We start from the raw sequence: 20,174 nt of genomic DNA, 5'->3' as shown, positions 1-20,174 counted from the left end.
GAGTCTGTTGCTGCCTTTGCTGTGATGCCATCTGCGATGCCCCCTAAAGTAAAACTTCACAGTACTCATGTTTGTGTCCTCTTGTTCTTAAGTCTAAAGGTTAGGGGAATAGGGGGATTAAGCGTCTTTATGGGAAAACAAGCAAACAAAAAACCCCAGTCTATACACACGTACAGTCTCAGATGTCCTACCTCAAATATTTACGTGATATGAAGTTAACAAAGGATTGCTGTTCTGTCCTGGAAAGCAGTCAGTTTCCCTAGCAAAATACACAGATAACTCAGCAATGTTTCTGGACATAGAAAGGTATGAATAATTAGCATGTAGAAGTACGAGAAAAGCAATTAATTCTTGGGTTTGGGGTGTATGAGCAGGGTGGAGAGATAGTTCTTTGTTTTGGATTTTGGTTTTATGTTTCATTACTCAAAGTAAATTAAACAAAGATAATATCCTACAACAGTGCCAGCGGAGACAAGAGTGTTTCACTCGCATCCAGTTGATATTGTTTTCTGGAAACAGTGGCTGTGCTGCTGTGGTGTCTTTTGGTTTTGGGTTTTTTGTTTGTGTGTTGTTTGTTTGTTGTTGTTTTTAAAAGAAAAACTACAAAAATCAGTACACCAAGTTAAAACTTGGTGACAGATTTGAATATGAAACTCATATTTGTAATTTTTATTTTGAGTATCTGACATTACACCCACGGTACCATATCTTGCTTTATGATTCCTCCAGTTCTCTGTCTTCAAGTTTTAAAAACTTTTTCTAGGAATCAGTGTATAAAACTGAAACCTGTAGGAGCCATCTATGAACAGAAGATGGAATTATCCCTTAAAGATTTCTTGAGGATTCTGTTAAAATAAAAAAACCACAAATGTTCCTGTAAATGAGATTAAGTTCTTTTTAAATTGAGCAATGGTTAAGCAGGTTATAAATTGTTAGCATATTATGTTATAAAAATCAATAATGTTATGTTGCTGAATCATTTGGTTTTGCTGGGAGACGTGAAAGGGTGAAAGGCAACAAATACACTTTCAGCATTATTCTTTGGTTGTAGTGATAATTACAAGATGTTATACATCTAATTACAATGCATACATAGTTAGAATATGCTTTTAGCATACAAGGAGAGAATTTGGATCTGAAAGTAAACCCCCTGGGAATCAGTAGAGAATTTAAGAGAGTAATGTGATCAAAATTATGGTTCTGTTTAAAAACTGCTAGGAAATATTTTGAGCATAGAAAAGATGTGTATTCAGTTATATTAAAAGCCTGTTACTAGATGGTAATAAGATGCATATTTCTTCTTAAGGAGCACCTTACAAATACATAAAATATTTAGATTTCTTTCTGTTCATCAAAGTTTGATTGAAATTGGCCCAGTGAGCTCCAAAGTTAAGAGAGAAGACTGACAGACAGAAAGATACATGGATGCACATACATATATTCAGTACAAGACTGCCTAAGTGTTCTCCTATCAATAAACCAGTTTTTAGATGTAAAGCAAACATCTATTTTTTTCCTGGAAATTAAAATAGAAGAAAGATATAGATGCACTGATCATTACTTGCATATTGGTTTTAAAGGATCTTGAACTGATACAGTGAGAGCAGAAGTGTCTCAGACACTTACTTTTCTAGACCTAATTAACCTACTGTTCTCATTTCTCTCTTCATTGGAGTTCGCATTGGAAATCACTCCAGTCCTTATATATTAATTTAAGACCTGATTTAAAGTGGGTACTTGACCAAGTTCCTTACTTTGAGTATGTGAGTAGTTTTTCAGAAATCAGTGGTACTACACTCATAACACGGGCAACTTGCTTAAGTGAGATGTGAGGCTGAGGGAAGCGTGTGGGTAACTACTGACATTGGGAGTTTACCGGCATCACTGGTAGGGGAGTCAAGTTCCTATGAGCACACAGTACCATCAGCAGCATTACAGTGTTTACTTTATCCCCATGCTGTTAATCGTGAGCTCTTAGAAGCTCTGGTCGTTTTACAACGATGAGACTCAAAGATCAGATTCAGCATCTGTTGAAGATATCATTTGTGGGCTTCATCATTTGGGCCAAGGAAAATACCTGCTATAGCTTTTAATTGCTTTCAGATACTGTTTTTCTATTTAGATGCGTTACTGTGTGAGATGATCATGAAGAATGCTGTAGAAATGTTGTTTTGCTGTGAACATGTTTGGTTTAGTTTGGTTTGGTTTTAAGGAAAGAGTATGCAAGCCGTAGTGTTACTGATTGTGCTGTTCAATAGAGAATATGAAGAACTGGTTCTTTAAGCAACAGACTACCACTTCCTATCACCTATTTTTACTCCACACAGCACTAGGATGTGAAAGTACAAGAACATGTCAAAACTGAGCTAAAATTGACCAAACCTGAATTTGCTGCTTTCTGATCCACTCAGTTTTTCCTGTTTGCTATTTTTCTTTCCTTCTGCAACCAATTTTCTTACCAGCTGTTCTTTTCTCCTCTTTTTCCCTGCCTTCCTCCCTGAAGTTAATCTCATAACTTTTTCATTTACCCAGTCCTTTTATTCTTCCTGTTTCAGTTTTCATCGTAGATTTGGGCTGGATTTTCATAGCTATCCAGTGGAGAAATGTTTCAGCAGCAATGTGGTGCTTAAAGCTTGATTCAATTTTCTAATGAAGGGGTTTTTTTTCTGGAAGATGTTCATGCGGTAAAACATGAACACTTTTTTCAAACATCTTGGTTTTTTCTGAAATCTACTATGAATTTCAGTCAGCTTGTGCAGAACCAGTACGTGATGTGAGTTTTTCCAGGGCCCCTGGATTCAGACTGCCCTGCTGTTGTGGTTTAACCCCAGCTGGCAACTAAGCACCACGCAGCTGCTTGCTCACTCTCCATGGTGGGATGGGGGAGAGAATTGAAAGAGTAAAAGTGAGAAAACTTGTTGGTTGAGATAAAGACAGTTCAATAGGTAAAGCAAAAGCCGCACACACAAGCAAAGCAAGACAAGGAATTGATTCACCACTTCCCATGGGCAGGCAGGTGTTCAGCCATCTCCAGGAAAGCAGGGCTCCATCACGTGTAACACTGACTTGGGAAGACAAAGGCCATCACTCCAAACATCTCCAGCTTCTTTGTTCTTCCCCCAGCTTTATACGCTGAGCGTGACATCATATGGTATGGGATATCCCTCTGGTCAGCTGGGGTCAGCTGTCCCGGCTGTGTCCCCTCCCAACTCCTTGTGCACCCCCAGCCGTCCTACTGGTGGGGTGGTGTGAGAAGCAGAAAAGGCCTTGGCTCTCTGTAAGCACTGCTCAGCAGTAACGAAAACATCAACACTTGTTCCAGCACAAATCCAGAACACAGCCCCATACTAGACTATGAAGAAAATTAACTCCATCCCAGCCAAAACCAGCACAGCTGCTGTGCTGAACACCCTTCCATATCACTGCTGGCCAAGAGCTCCCGACACCCAGCCTGCCCTGCTCTTCTCCTCGATAGTGCAGACTCCTGAGAACTCGAAGAACAGTTTTCCAGATTTTCTTTGCTATGCAGGCAGAGGCCTGACAGCCATAACCGAAGCTATCAACTTCTCAAGTTTGTAATCCTTGTAGTTTTGTGTAAAGTTTTGGAATTTTGGGGATTTTCTGTAAAATAAAAAAATTAAAGTTTAGCCAGCTCCATGCTTAACTCACCTTGGAGTCCTCAAAAACACGGTTATGTTTCTCATAGACATCTTTTATCTGTCTGTGGATGTTTTCCATATTTTATAATACCACACTTTTATTAATGTGGCTTTTACATGCAAATCCTGTTTCTGATTATGAGAGCCATTTATAGAGCTATAATACCATGGAACATAGACTCTGCAGTGTTTTCACTATTGATGTGTCAAAATAAAGCTGGAAGTCTAGATTTTTTTTCATAAATTCAGATCCATAAATTATTCCCTCCTTTGCTTAAAATGCCAATGGCAAAATATAACTGTCAAGAAGTATAATAGTAAGTATATAATTAAAGTAATGACAAAAATTACTAGTAATTAAAGTTATGAAAAAAAAAAGTTGTTCTTCCTTTTTTTAATTGGAAAAGAAATGTCATCCAGCTATACCATGCATTGTCCTATTTTTACATCATCCTAGAAAGAGCATACATTTAAGTAATTTTAATACTTGTCTCTAAATAAATCATTAAATAGGATGGAGAATTCTTCACCTGAATTAAGTCAGGTGAAGAATTAATTTACCCTTTAAGCAAGTTAGGTTCTCTGGTATATACGTGATGAGGTTTTTGGGTTAAGTGCGGGTTTTTTTCTCTGCTTCACTAAGAGTTGAAAGATTGCAAACGTCTTTTTGTTCATTTGGTTGAGTATCTGACTGATATTCTTTCATTCTTTTCCTCTTTGGTTAAAGTATGAAAACTTCCACTTTTGTTCACTTAATAACGTTTCTTTTCATTCAGTCTTGAACCTCCTTACTTCAGAGATAATTTTTTTAATGCTGAGAATTTCTTTTTAATCCTTTATTGTAAAAGGTGATAAAAGCATTTTCTCAAAATGAGATTTTGTAATGTACTTGCTGTATCCATAAAGTTGAGTACTGAATGGTATTGCAAAACTATCCTTTTACAGGAAACTAAACCCATTTTTGTCAATTTTACATAAATAATATTATTAAGCTGTATACATTGCTACTATACTTCACTACAATACTACTATAAGTTTATAATTTAGCTTTAATAATTACAATTATTGGTTAGAATACAATTTTCCTGTATAAAAAGAAAGTTGAGTCTGAATCTTAACTTTCCTTAACTTTTCTTCCAAATTTCACAAAAACTTACCTTCACTTCTCTGGGGTTCTCTTTTTATGCAAAGAAGATGATACTGAATGTCTCTACTGTGTCTGTGTACAGTAGAGTGGCTGAAGCACATTGATAAAACCAGAGTGAATTTCAAAGATTATACAGCTTCTTTTTGCTGCTGCTTCTGGTGAAGAATGCTCCTGCGCCAAAAGCCTTTTTAAAAAACTTAATTAGTTGGACCATTAAAATATATTATCTGTCCTGTAAGCCTGCCCTGGTAATTTTTGAACAATATTTGGAGCTGAACAAATTTTATTCTTAAGGAAGACAATCGCAAAAGTCTTAGTGAGTACTTTTGAAAATGCCTTTCAACATATGTTCAAAAGCAGTGTTGAGAAAGGATTTGGGGGCTTATTTATTTTCTTACCTTTCTTCATTGTTATTACTTTGCTGTCCTGTGGAGCACTGTCTTTGAGAAAAGTGGTTGTTACTCACAACACTCCTGATCTTTTCATTGCAATGTGAGCTGAGACATAAATCAACTCACAGAAGTCGGTATCCAATACTAGAAGAGAAATGACGTAGAACAGAGGATTTTGGAGTGGGACTGGTGAGACAGTGCTGCCTGTTTTACAGGCAAGGGAGACATTTTGGTCATTTTCCCAGTTTGGGTTAAAGAAGAAAACCATGTTACCCATGAAAAGCACACATCTGGCAATAGCACTTAAGTGAGTCCATGAGATTAATTATCTGAAAAACTTGTTTAATTTATACAGGTATTTCCATCTTTTTCTGAATACTAGTTTTGTAAGGGGGGGGTTCGTATTGTACATTTCCGTTTATTTTTTAGCCAGAGATTATTTTTTAGCCAGAGTTTCAAAAAAATCTCCTATTAGAGATGTGGGTCTAAATTATACTTTTAAATCTTATTAAACTGTTTGTTTACCTTAGCAAACGTGTAGCTCTGAAAATTGTATAAACTTCATTTTTAATGAGAACCTGCCTTTCTGAGTCCACATACAATTCTCAGTCAGAAAAGGAGATTTTGCAGCAATAGCACATAATTCACAAGCTCCTGTAAATTGATTTTTCAGCCTTGCAATGATGGATTTTGTCCTGATGTTTGCATTATCCACAGAGCGTGTATTACTGTACCACATTTATCTAAATGAAGGCTGTATTTAAAAGATATTGTTCTGCTGGAGACTAAATGGAATGCATTTTAATAATCGGGGAAACTAATGACAGACTGCCCTATTCTCTATTGACTTTGTTTATGCATTCAGCAAGTGTTACTGGATCATATATAAAGAGAAACCTTCAAAATATCAAACACCTCCTGGTTTCAGCCTTAAGTCTTTCTGATAAAGGACTGGTAAAACACAAGTCAGGGCACAAAGTATGGAGAGCTACAGAAAATCATTCTGATTTTGAGAATCTGTTTTCATCAATCATTTAATCAAATTATATAGACAATATCATGCCCTCCTATATTCAGCTTCCTTTGCCCCTAATACTTATAGTAAATTAAACAAACTGTGGTGGGTTGACGCTGGCTGGGGGCCAGGTGCCCACCAGGGCCACTTTATCACTCCCCTCATTCACTAGACAGGGGAGAGAAAATATAACGAAAAGCTTGTGGGTCGAGATAAGGACAGGGAGAGATCACTCACTAATTATTTTCATGGGTGAAAACAGACTCAACTTAGAGAGAAATTAATCTAATTTATTATCAAGCAAAACAGAGTGGAGCAATGAGAAATAAAATCAAATCTTAAAACACCTCCCTGCACCCCTCCCATCTTCCCGGGCTCAACTTTACTCCTGGTTTCTATCCACTTCCCCCTCAGCAGCACAGGGGGACGGGGAATGGGGGTTGTGGTCAGTTGATCGTACGTTGTTTCTGCCGCTCCTTCCTCCTCATGGGGAGGACTCCTCTCATTCTTCCCCTGCTCCAGCATGGAGTCCCTCCCATAGGAGACAGTCCTTCATGAACTTCTCCAACATGAGTCCTTCGCACGGGCTAGAGTTCTTCACGAACTGCTCCAGCGTGGGTCTCTTCCATGAGGTGCAGACCTTCAGGAGCAGACTGCTCCAGTGTGGGTCCCCCACGGGGTCACAAGTCCTGCCAGCAAACCTGCTCTGGCGTGGGCTCCTCTCTCCACAGGTCCACAGGTCCTGCCAGGAACTTGCTCCAGCGTGGGCTTCCCACAGGCCACAGCCTCCTTCAGGTGCTTCCACCTGCTCCAGCGTGGGGTCCTCCACAGGCTGTAGGTGGAATCTCTACACCCCCTCATCCTTCCTCCATGGGCTGCAGGGGGAAAACCTGCCTCACCATGGTCTTCACCATGGGCTGCAGAGGGATCTCTGCTCCGGTGCCTGGAGCACCTCCTGCCCCTCCTTCTGCACTGACCTTGGTGCCTGCAAGAGTTTCTTACATCTTCTCACTCCTCTCTCCAGCTGCAAAAGCTCTCCCTAACTTGTTTTTTTCCTTCTTAAATACGTTATCACAGAGGTGCTACTACTGTCACTGATTGGCTTGGCCTTGGCCAGCGGTGGGTCCGTCTTGGAGCCGGCTGGCATTGGCTCTATCAGACAGAGCAGCTAGCTCTAGCAGCTTCTCGCAGAAGCCACTCTGCTAGTCCCCCCGCTACCAAAACCTTGCCACACAAACTCAATACACAAACCAACCCCAAAACAAAATGACCAGTCAAAACCTATATTAAGACAATTTTGATAAGTTTATGCCAATCATCACAAAATTAAGACATGCCCAAACAGAAATTCCTCTTGAAATATGGAGCATTACCTTGCACGCTCACTTACATTTTTTTAAAGGATCAAATTCTTTATTCCCTCCACGAAGTTCTGTGGAACAGGACTAAGTTCCTGAAACAGGACTAAGAGAATAAGCAGCCATACAATACGATTTTTTGTCTTCATTCATTTTATGCTTTGTTTTGGTTTTTTATTGTCTTCTATTCAGCTCAGAAGACAGAACTGTTAATTTCCTTAAAAACACCACTCAAACATCTAAGTGCTTCATAGACATCAATCGGTGTATCTTACAAGCTCAGCTATGAAGTGAGGAGTGCCATCATCATCATTTAGCACATTAATAGCTGCAGTACAGAAAAATTAAGGTGAATGTAGCCATTAATATATGTCATAAATTTTGGAGTCCACCAAGGAAGGGATCCTGTGGAACTTCCTTACATTTACCACCATGTAGATCTACTGTGCACTGTACAAAATAATTATTCATCAGTAGTATCTGGGCAAGTAATTAGGTATTGCTATTTCTGTATGCAAAAGGACAACTTAAATTTTGGCTCTTTCAAATTTGTGATGGCTATATTTTGCAGTAATATTTCTTACAGCTCAGTTGTTTTTTTCTTTGATTTTCATTCCATTATGGGTATTTATTATAGGATTTTATACAGACTTATTCAGATGGCAACTGTGTAGATACTACTAATGATTTTTTTTTCTTTGTAGCAAAAATATCTTTTTTTATGAGGATGCACAAAAATTTCTTATTTTCATAGGCTCTCTAGTAATGGGTCATCTTTTCTCTGTTCATTTATTACTACTCTATAACTGAATGATAGTCTTTAACATCTGCCATCAGTGAATGAATGGATTGTCCATAAAATGACAAGACCAAAAAAAAGTCTTATTATGTTAGCTAATAGGTATTGTTTACTTTTAAGCTTGATGCTATGAACTATTTTACCAATAGGTACAAAACTACAAACCAAGTGCTAAATATTTAATTCATTGATTTTCAAAACTTCCTTGAGAGCTCTTGTGTCCTTTCCTGACTTCTAAAGTTTTATTAACCAAAAATAGGCTGTGCTGTGGGTGACAGCTATGGTTGGGAAAGAAACTGGACTCTCAATTTCCAACGGGAAATATGTCAAAAGTAAAGGAAGATTTTTAAATTCTTAGAAATCTGAAAAATTGACGGGGTCCCTGTCTATTGTAGAAAGTGAGGTATTTCAGTGATCATATTTACAGGAAAATGACTGGTGTGTGTAATCTTACTGATAGAGGATGGCTATCTTCTTCCCCAGAAAAATCACATATGGTTGGACAATTTTATTAACATGCTGATAACTGAGTAACAGATTAGTGATGCAAAATTGATTACTTTCTTACCTAGCAGCAGATGTTTCATGATTTCAACATATCTATTGTGGATGAAGAGGGCCCAATTCTACTGTTTTGGTATTCTTGTGAAACTTTAAATCAACTGTTCATTTGGTCACTATCAAAGAAACATTTAAGCTAAACTTCAGTGTAACCTAGACACTCAGAGGACTTCACTACTTAATGTTTTCTTTCAGAACAGAACCTTCATAGCATGTGAGAGAGATGTAATACAATAATTTTCTTTTTCTTCTTCTTTCCTTTAGGCATTTCCTGGAAATACAAACTCTGATAGTGTGGTCCGGCATGATTTACAACATCCAGTTATTGCTCGCTATATACGGATAGTTCCTTTGGACTGGAATGGTGAGGGCCAAATTGGTTTAAGAATTGAAGTCTACGGCTGCTCCTATTGTAAGTTTTCCCATGAACATCTTTTTTTCCTCCCCCCTAAATAAATACTGGTTTTGGATCTCAGATTAAATCTAAATTTCAAGTACTTTTTGCTTAGATAGATCAAGATGTTCCAGGATTGCTAATTATATTGCCCAGGGCTTCATGAAATATTTATTGTAACCTTAACTCTGAGTTGCTAGTTTGTTCTTCTCTGGAAGATGCAACATTGGAATTCACAACAGAGCTTTGAAGTTGCTCCTTTTGATCTTCATAGGGTTTTTTGCAGAGACTTTTACTATTAGATAAGCTTGAACAGGCCAGTTGAGGAAAAGATAGTATTCAGACAAATGTCATGTTGGATCTTGAGGGGAACAACTCGGAAACAGGACATAATTCATGGTCTGGTGCTGGAGATAAAATTAGAGCAAATAAATAAAAATTCTATCAGAATAGCTCAGGTTGTCTAAATATGTGACATGCTTTTCAGGGTTTTTTCATTTAGTATTTGAATATGACTTTAGAATTTCTTTTGAAATCCCGATGACCAATGGTGCAAATACTTCTGAAGTTAACAGCAGAACTGATTATGTTTTAAGAAAAGCAAGGGTAGTTTCAAAATGCCCTTCATTGAATTCAGTCCAGCGCTTAAAGAAAGTTTACAAACCTGCAGAAAATTGTCTGATGTCCTATTTCTAAGTATGTATTTTTTATGCAGTATCCTGCCTTTGTTGATATTTTAGCTGGAAGGAGCTATTTGAGATTTGTCTTTTAATAACCACATGTTAGAATAAGGTAAGGAGCACGCATCTGGAAGTCTCAACCATTGACTTCACTGGGGGACTTAAGGCATATGTAAGCCCTTTGCCATCCTAACTAGCAATATAGAAAAACACTTTGTGATTTCAGTAGTTGTTTTGATTGGGATAGATAGTCAAAAGGCTGTATACTTTCATTTAGCACCATTAAGAACCACAAATAATAGAGTTTTGGTATTATTTTTCCTATTTCTATGCAATGAATTAAAGCCTGATTTTAAAAAATGTATTTGAAACCACAGAGAATTTCCCAGCAGCTGCAGTAACTTAGCTGAGAAATCGAATCAAACTCACTGTGGTGCTGGTGCTGCTGTGCTGAGAGCATGCATGGGTGTTAGATATATTTGTAAAAAGGCAACAGCATATCAGTTACCTGAGGAGCAGTGGGTTATTCTAAAGTTGATTGTTACTCAAAGAGAAACTGAGCTTCTGAAGTTTTAGGTATCACTGTGATTACTGAGTACATGACTCTTAATAAACAAGTGTTTACCATCATAATGCTAAGATGTTTTACATGCAGTTTAAAGTACACCAAACACTACAGCGTCGTTGATTTTGCAGCATGATAAATACTCACCTTTAAGTATACCTCCTTGCTTGTATATCAAATGCAAATTCAGGTGTTTGATACAAGAAACCAATATCTAGTTTACTGTGAAATATGACTCTCTTTAACAGAAAAAATGCTGCAGAATCAAACAATAAACCCCATCATCTTTGCTGCAATATTTACAGGTAAAAGTAGTATTTTTTTGATGACATGGATAGACAAAATACTGTAGGTAGATGACAGGATGTTTTTAGAGGCTTAAAGTAAATGTGAGAAAAAGTAAAACACAGCTTGTTGACAAAATGATTTCAGTTATTTGATGAAAAGTTGCTTGCTTGACAGACTTTTGGAGGAGAATAAAAAGCATCTGCCAAGGAAACAATGTTTGGAACTATGAAAATACTGATAAAATGTGTCTTCACAGAAGAACTGAGGTGGCCAAACATTGTAATTTTACTGAGAGAGTATTGCTGCTCTGTTTGTTTTAGAAGTGATTTCAATAATTGTTGCGGGTTTTTTAGTATAACATTAATAATAATATTTTACATTTTAATGTGTATAGGGACTTCTCTTTCAAAAACTCTCCTAAAATGCAGTGGGGTTTCTACATACAGGAATTGGGCTGTCCCCAAAATGCTATCAGTAGATAGCAGCAGAGCAGTTGAGAAGAAAAACTAAAAACTCACTCTGTTAAGAGGGAGGAAGGCAGCCCTTTGGTATGACTACTGGAACAAGGGAGTAGTGTGTACAAATTCCCAACTTGTCATCAAATGTGTCATTTGGAGACAGGTATATAATGCTGCATCGTTCCATGCAGACGTATCCTTTGGCAGTGGCAAAGTTTTTAACCTTACCGATTACGAGTGCATATGTTTGCATATAAATATAAGCACTGTCATTAACCAGTGTGATTTGCGGATTAATCCTGCTGTCATTGAAGGAATTGACCATTTAGATAATCAGTCATTTTCAAAGCCTGATTAAAAGATAGGCTTCTAATCAAATCTGCCCCAAATTCTGAAAACATTACCTAAATAAAAAGGCTGTCCAGTATATTCCAATCATGTTTTTCTTTAAATTTATTGATTCATATTGAATATATTATTTTATTTAGGTATTCTAGAGAGCATGTTTCCAGATATAAAAATCGGGTATTTTCTCCCAGTGCAAGCAAGGTTTAATTGGGAAGACATGCAGTTAGTGACTACAAAAACTCTTTCCTTGCAATTACTGCAACCTGGTCATTAGTCTCAGAGTATTAAGAAAAATACTTCCTCGTATTGAACTGCTTATTCAAAAGTCAGGTCATTAATTGCCATATTTTCTGGTTCCTATTTTGTTTGGATATACCTATAAAAGATACATTTAAATTTTTGTACCAGAGGTGAAATATATGTTCTTCCTTACCCAACAAATTAAAGTTAAACAAGAGGTGTGATTTCCAGAGGGCGATTAGGCCTCACATCTGTTCACTGGAGAAGTTCACAGCATTACCAAATCTTCTTCTTTCAATTTGGTCATTGAAACTGCATCTTTGTATTTTGTGTAGATGAGATCTGTGGGCTTGTCTTCTAACAGAAGAGCTCATGGAAATCACTGAAAAAGAATTAGGGCCTCACCCTACAACAAGATTCAGAATGAACTTGTATTTTTATTGACGAATAAATGGTGACATTGAATTTAGAAAAAATGTTCATTTTCCATAAGGCAAAACTGACTATGTCTTATTAAAAAAAGTATTAAAATTAGGTAAATAATTTGCTTAATGACTATCTTAATAGAGGAGTTGCATGAGAAAAACAAACTTGGAGAACAACAACAAATAGACTATTATGTAATATAAACTTTTTTTTTAGTAATGGGAGTGTTAGCTTTTATTTTAAAATTATCTATTTCATAGACTGTAAAGGGGAAAAGGGTCTTTACACTTGCAGTGACATCATTTATCAAAAAGCAAGTCATAGAGAAGAAAGCAATATAAGCAAAGGGAAAATATCCACCAAATCAGTTAAGTCAAAACTGATGGCAGATTTTTATTCGTGCTCTTTTGGAGACAGAGAGCAAAGACACGTGACATATATCTTCCATCATGTCCACGTTTATGAATTTTTGAGACGGGCAGCAAAGACATGGCATCTGGAGGCTGTGACATCTACAATATAGTACATTTTACTACTGATCCGTGAGATCGCAATAAGCGCCTGCAGGATCATTGCCATATGAATAGTTCCCTTAATCTCCATCCTGTGGCAGATGAATGCCTACAAAAATGGTAATAGTGATAGTATTGCATAGTCTTTGACTATGCTTTTCAAGATAACTATATGAGGCCTTCTGGGTGCTGAAATCCTATGAGTTGAAAGCACTCACTGATACCTTTGTTCACAGAGGTTTGCTTGTTTTTATATGGCTGTGTTGATGTTCTGCGTCTAAACTGTACATCTGAATCTTTTTGATGCAGTTATACATCTGATGGTAAGAATTTTCAAATTACAAATGATCCACTTCTGAACTGTAGAATATACTTGAGAAAAAGCCTCTTGGAGATGGCAGAAAGTCCTGCAAATACTCAGTGTACACAAGGCAAATAGGTAGCAGGAACAATGATAAAGCTCCATGAATGGCCACAAACTAAGCTGTTTCCACGCATTGACTAGCTCTGTTTGCTAATACTTAGCTGTGGAACTGAACAAATGTCACTTGAGCTGTGTTTGCCGATCTGTTCATCTGAGCTATTAGCTATACTACTTGTATGGTGCTATGTCACATGTTAGTGTTTCAGTTTCCTGATGGGTGACTGATTTTTTTTAGGGAGGGAGGGAAAAGAAGGAAAAATATTAACCACAGTCCTTAGAGTTTTATGAAATAATGATGTTTGCATGGAAAACATTTACTCTCCAGAGAGTAAAGTGAACAAAACCTTGTGTCATGTAAACATGTTACAAGAACAAAAATAAGATTTGGAGATGCTGTTAAGGGATGAGCCAAGTGAATGTTTGCAAGAACTGATTAGAAAGCATTGAAGTGCTAAAACTATAGGCTGAACAGATCTGTTGGGTAGTCATTGGTGTAGTTAATCCTGTCTGCCTGCAGTGACTTTAACTTAAGTCATTGTTTCCTTTGGCGGTGAATTCCACATTCGGCTATATTCATTTTTAGGAAATTTTCTGTGATACTTATTTAAAATCTTCTTTGCTTGGTTTCATGCTATTGGCAGTAACTAACTATCCATCTCTCATTCGCTGTCTCACATGGTTGCCACACATACTTAGTGAGAGACCTCCATCCTGTCCAGAATCGTCTATTGCATCCAGCATCAGAGGGACTATTTAAGGAAGACGAGAAAGATGCTGTTACTTCCCTTTTGTGGAATCTGATCAGGTTTCACTTGGCCAGATTCAGTAGTATACCCTGGACATTTTGTTTCACCAACATAGCATTAAAAAAAAAAAAAAAAAAGTATGAGCCAAAGACCCTTGAAGTGTGATGATTGCTATTGGAACAACCTGTGCTGAATAAATATAGCTCTATACATATATAAACATAGGCATACATATTTCTGCTATTACACTTTTGGTACTTATGTGAATATTCATCTAAATGGTGAAGATACTAATGTAGTCAAGTAATCTGCATAAATGATTCCCTGCATCTTCTTATGATATTTTATTACTAATAATAAATGTGCCACTAAGTTGTCTGGTCAGACTTTTCTGACCATCTAAGTGGTGGAACTGCATAAAAATATTAACTGACAGAAAGGAAGAATAATTTTAAAGTGTATATTTTGTGAAATCATGTTATCATATTTCTAGCAATTTTATTAAATCACCGTAAGTAACAGTGCTTCAAATATACAGGGATTTTAATGTGGGGGAAAAACCACAGAACTGAAACCATCATTTAGCAGATGTCCCTGTGAACTGGGAAGCTTTGCTTGTGACAGTGGATGGGCCAGTTAGGAGATCTGTTAAACAGCCAACCTTTTTCCCCTTTTCTCTTAAATTTCAGTATTTTTATACTGGGTAGTTCTATACCTATTTAGGTCTATGTGTTTGATTTTTAGCCATCATCTTCACAGCTCAGCAGCTACCAACATAGCTTGGATATTCTCTTTCTGACATCAAAGGTACATGGCTGAATACTCACATCTAAACTATGGAGCATGAGGGAAATGAACTGTCGAACTTTTTCTTTGCAAACTTTTAAAGATCTGTTTGAATATGTGCTCTATTTATAAGCTTGCTTCTTTGTTAGCATACTTTCTAGCTTTTTGAGATGCAGGATAGGTTTTTTTTTTTTCTTTAAGGGTCATGAAAATTGATACCTTTTATCCCCCATGTATTCTCCGGTCATGGTAGTCTTTAAACAGTAGAGTTTTGCAATTTAAGACCAAAAAATGCCATCTTTCTTTATAAGCGTTCGCAGTACAGATTGTTTTCCTCCATCGCCTCTCCAGAAAGAGATGGTTGTGATTGCTCCTACATACATGTTCGTATATTTTGGCATGAAAGTAACTGAGAACAGGCTTCAGTCCATTTATTACCTTTGGTTGTTACCAGTAACAAATATGGGTCTATTTTGGTAGTAGGTACTACTTAAAATTTAAAGCATCTCTTTCAAGCATTTTAAATATGTGTGTGTGTATATATATATGTATAAAGATTTAGCATTTGTTTAGTGCTAAAAGACTTAGTTCTAAAATCAGAAGATTCAGGATGAAATAAAAAAAAAATATTTCCAAATACTTTATTGTTCAATTTTAACTCTTTTTTTCTAAATGGAATATTTCAGAAAGATTTGACATAAAATGAGTTTGTGGTAAAAAAAAGTCTTAAGAACCTATCTTTATGTTTTATTCTTTACCTTTTCATTAATCTAATGCAATACGAATTTTTTTTCTGTAAACTTTTTAAAACTGTCAGTAAACTGAAAAGTCAATTGTTTTTCCATTTCTAGTTGTAATGAGGTTACTGGTAAGATATTCTCAAGCACCACAGCTTTGAGAACTGCGACAACCATGTGTATTCAGGTTCATTTGTTAGCTGCCAATGAATGTATAATCAGTAAGAGGAAAACAGGTATTTTATATGAATACATGCCCCACCAGCTTGTTCAATTGTATTCCCAGGGAGTTTTCAATTACACTTGAACAATTTTTTAATCCTTCAGCATATCCTTTAGAAGGATGTATATAGCTGGTTCATTTGAAAAAGCTCTTTTATAACTTTTTTTTCCTGTGGATTGGAGAAAAACGTGTCCCTGCTAAATAATAATGTTAACAGTAACTTTTGTTTGTCTGAACTCTCTATTGCTGGGTATATGTAAACGTGTAAGAATCTTTGCTTTTATGTCAAGGGAAGGAAGAAAAAAAACCAAAACCCAAAGTAATATTTCTTGTGGAGAAAATTTTGGAAATGTGTACCATTCTGGCTCAAAACCAGGTAGAAGATGAGTTGAAAGAGCTCAAAGTATACATAATTACAGTAGAGTTGTGGTCCTATAGACAGGTCTCCTATTATGCTTCCTTTAATTCCAACTGAAAAAGAGACTGAAGATCTCCATAGCTGGAGAGATGGACTTGCCAGAAAAAGCTTGTGCGAGGTTCTAGGTCTACTAACTTCCATGTACAATAGACATGACCTGCAAATAGCTTACAGTGTGTATTTTTATACATCAAAGTTAGAGACCTGGAGGGAAAAGGGGAGTAAAAGAAGAGAACCTGCAGATGAGAAGAGTTTTCTTTTTTTTTTCCCCCCAGCTTTTTAGGTCAGACATAAAAGTATATTTATCTACATGTAGCTCTTTAGAGAAATCTCCAAACGGATAACTCAGCTGCTTGTATTGTTTTCGAAGCTATCTTTTGAAGGGGCTGGCAAATTAGTTTATAAGGGCTACATCCTAACTGTGTGCAGAGATTCTGTTACTAGTAACAGTAAGAGATTGATTTGATGTTTCAGTGACTCCCGAAGTCAAATGAAGAACACTGTCTAGCTCCACCTAGAAGTCAGAACAGCAATTTAAAATCGCTAGAGGCTTTCTTGGTTGGTTAAGGGTTTTTTTGGCATATAAAAATACATGGAGAAAGATGAGTTAGATGCAAAGTCCATCGTATTCAGGCACCTCTAAACTGAATTCCGACTTCATAGGTGGAGCTTGGGAAAACTGTACCTTTATTTTGCACAGACCAGACCTTTTCTAGAAATAGAAAATTAGATTACAGGACTTGTGTAGGGCTCATAGCCGTGGCTTTTCTGTTTCATCACACTTCAGTGATTTAGTTAATTTATTTAGCATTTTCAGCTGGAACAGATGTAGAATGACTGAATGCTGGGACCAGAACCTGTTATTGACATAATTTGTTACGGTGCATCCTTTGTGTCATGTTCCATGGGAACTTCTTATTGTGGGCGCCATCCCTACTTTCACACTCGTGCTGCATCTGCTAGGGCTGGGTCTGCCTAGAGGTCAGCCGGCACTTTAAAATGAGGTTCAGTAAAGTCAGTTTTCAGTGGAACCCATTTGTAAGGAGGCAAAATACCTGAAAGAAAAAAGTCATTTAATTGAGAATGGGGAACAATAAATGTGAAATTGGCTTTCCTCATCTAAAATTTGAGTGATAGTTTTACTTACTGTACACTTATCTTAAGGAAATAAAAAAAAAAGAGATACCTTTTGTGACTTCCTAAACATTAGGAAAAACTTGTTCCTAAAACATAATTTTTAATTCTAATTTGGAGATCTAGAGAATTGTTTTCCAGTTTAAATAATAAAAAACCAACCCTCCCCCACAAGTAGCCTTTTTAACTTACATAATTTTGCTGTTTCTTCTAAGTGGAGAACATGTCTGTTTGTATTTATTATCTGTAGAAGTAGGTCAGTCAATGCTGAGAAGCAATTCACTGCTGTCATGGAAGTAATTTGACTATAACCTGTTACAACACTTGAGAACTAGTCCAAAATGACTAGCCTAGGTTTTCAGTGAGTCATGGGTGAAATACAAGCCCCGAAGAGCTTGTTAAATACTTTGTGCTCAAATGAGAGTGAGTCAAGTAAAAATGACAGCTCTTTTGTGATACTCATGATGCGGTGTCTTACATGTGATTTGTCACACACATTCTAAGTTTAGGCGCTAGTTAATCTCCATTTTGTCACGGAGGTACGCTTGGAATCGTTCATTTTCAAATTACTAGGCAGGTGAAGTCAGCAGTGGCAATTTTGTGCCCCATTTCAGAGGTGTATTTCCAATACGGACACAAGGATTTTATTTTGGCTTTGAGAGCAGAATGACTTTAAGGGGGCTTTGCCACGGAGCCATTTACCATGTATATAATTGCTTTTAGGACTCAGAAACTAGAAATAAAACACCATCAGAGTGTATAAACCTGTATCTTAAACATGTTGGTAACCTTCACCTCTCATATTCTGGGAGTGGCAATGTGTCAGAAATGTCGTTACTCCCTTTTTTAAGGCCTATCCACTTAGCCTTAACATTGATTTGGTGGGGGGGTTTTGGGGGTGGGGGGTTCTGTTTGTTTGTTTGCTTGCTTTGTTGGGTTTTTTCAGACTGTTTAGCGTGAAAGCAGAAAGATACAGTTTGTGAACATTCTAGTTTGTCACTGATCGTGTTAGCCAAATACACCTGACTATTACAGCAAATGGGAAACATTCAGACGCACAGCGTAATCAGTACTGAGTATGTTAGGATAGGATAGAATAGTTCAGCTGGAAGGCACCTACAGCCATGAAGTCCAGCTGTACGACACAAAACCATTCAGGACTTCTTTCCAAGAGGACGACCTCACCATCAGCAGGCTAGTAGCCACTGTCCCTTGGGGCATGGTAAGGGTTGGGGGGGAAAACCTGCCTGCTCTCTACGTCTCTGCAGAGTTCATGCAGAGGGAAGCAAACCTCTCTCTTTGAACTCGGGCATCCCCGCATCCAAAGGAATGGATATGGCATAAATGCTGTTCTTGACATTGTGTGAATGTGCAGATTACTGTAGAGGACCTGCCTTGGAGCCAGCACCCCAAAGGCCTGCCTGCGTGCCTTCCTTCCTTCCTTCCTTCCTTCCTTCCTTCCTTCCTTCCTTCCTTCCTTCCTTCCTTCCTCCGAAGGATGCTGGGCGGAGGGACGGCGGGCGGGGCTGCGCACGGGGTCCCCGTCACCCCCATGTCACAGTGCCGCCACCACGGCAACGCAGCAGTCACAATGCCCCGGGGCAGGATAAAAGGGAGCAGCCTCCCGTGTGCCACTGCCAGAGCTGGCCCGGGGACAGCCCAGAGACCTCCGAGAGGAGGTCCTTAAGGAGCTGGTGGAATTTGTTGGAGGGGGCTGGGCGAGGACCCCCCTGCGGGGGCAGGACGAGGCTGATGGAGGTTCCTGAGGAGCCCTGCAGAGCTGGCCGTCCTCATCCCCTGCGGAGCCAGGGGCAGCAGCAAGTAAAGAAATGGAATGCAGAGATGTTGAAAGGGGTCCCAGGGCAGGCGTGGGAGGGCTTCTTGTCGCCAGAGGAGATCAGGCCAGGGGCCTTTTGCCCCTGAGATGGCTCCAGGCTGAGGGCTGAGAATTAGGGCTTGGGCATCTCCCTCCTGGGAGGCGTGGCCAGCCTACCTGTGGGAGGAGGAGGAGGAGGCCGGTCTTGCTCAGGTGCTCAGGGAATAGCCGATCGCCAGCACCGCCGGGGTCAGGAAGGAATTTTCCCCCGGGGCAGATTGGCACTGGTCCCCGGGGGTTTTTTGCCTTCCTCTGCAGCACTGAGCAGGACCGCTTGTTGTCAGGGCTCCTCTGCTCCGTTTTGGCTTGGTCACTGCCTGCTGCTCATGTCTGCCCCACGAAGATGGCCTGTCGTGCCCTGCAGCTGGGGGGAAGCAGGCTTTTTTTGCCCCCGGTGGGCTAGCAAGCGTCGCCGGGGGTTTTTTGCCTGCCTCTGCAGCACTGAGCACCGGCCCCTTGCCAGGCCTGCTTTGGGCCCCTTTGGCCAGGTGCCTGCTGCTCACGCTCCACGAAGGTGGCCCTCGTGCCCCGCGTCCGGGGGGAGGAAGCTTTCTAGACTCCCAGGGCGGGCCCCAAGGGAGGCCCGCGGGGGTGTCTTCTTGTCCTCTGTGGCACTGAGCACAGCCCCTTGTCAGGGCTCCGTTTCCCCAGGGTTTCTTGCTTGGGCAAAACAGCCGGTGCTCGGAAGGGCTCCAGCCTTGCTGCAGCAATACACGCGCAGGGCAGGCACGAGAGCCCTTTTCCCGCATCGCTGGCCCAGAAGCACCGTGGCGGAGCAAGTTTTGGAAGGCCAAAAGGATGCTTATCATCGGCCGGTGTCATACTTTGGAAAATAATCCCACGGTTCCACCCACCACCTCTTCTTCTTCTTCTTGTTTGTTTGTGTGTGGTGGGTACCGCTGCTCCTAGTTGAAGTTCTCCCTCTTGGGAGAGGACCCGGGACTGCTTGGCCTGTATTCCTGCTGCTGCTTTCTGTGGCTCTGTGGCT

At 39.0% G+C, this 20,174-nt stretch overlaps 1 protein-coding gene across 2 annotated transcripts in view; it reads left to right on the top strand.

Moving 5' to 3' along the window:
* CNTNAP2 (contactin associated protein 2) overlaps window positions 1-20,174 on the top strand; it is a 1,227,525-nt gene that overhangs the window by 525,560 nt on the left and 681,791 nt on the right. For both annotated transcript variants that reach the window (XM_054815498.1, XM_054815497.1), the window contains exon 4: window positions 9,196-9,343. In XM_054815498.1, the coding sequence (XP_054671473.1) occupies window positions 9,196-9,343 (148 nt within the window). The remainder of the gene's footprint in view (window positions 1-9,195; window positions 9,344-20,174) is intronic.

This window comes from Grus americana, chromosome 2 (genome assembly GCF_028858705.1).
Source record: "Grus americana isolate bGruAme1 chromosome 2, bGruAme1.mat, whole genome shotgun sequence".
NCBI lineage: Eukaryota > Metazoa > Chordata > Aves > Gruiformes > Gruidae > Grus > Grus americana.
This window is presented reverse-complemented; position numbering and strand designations above follow the sequence as displayed.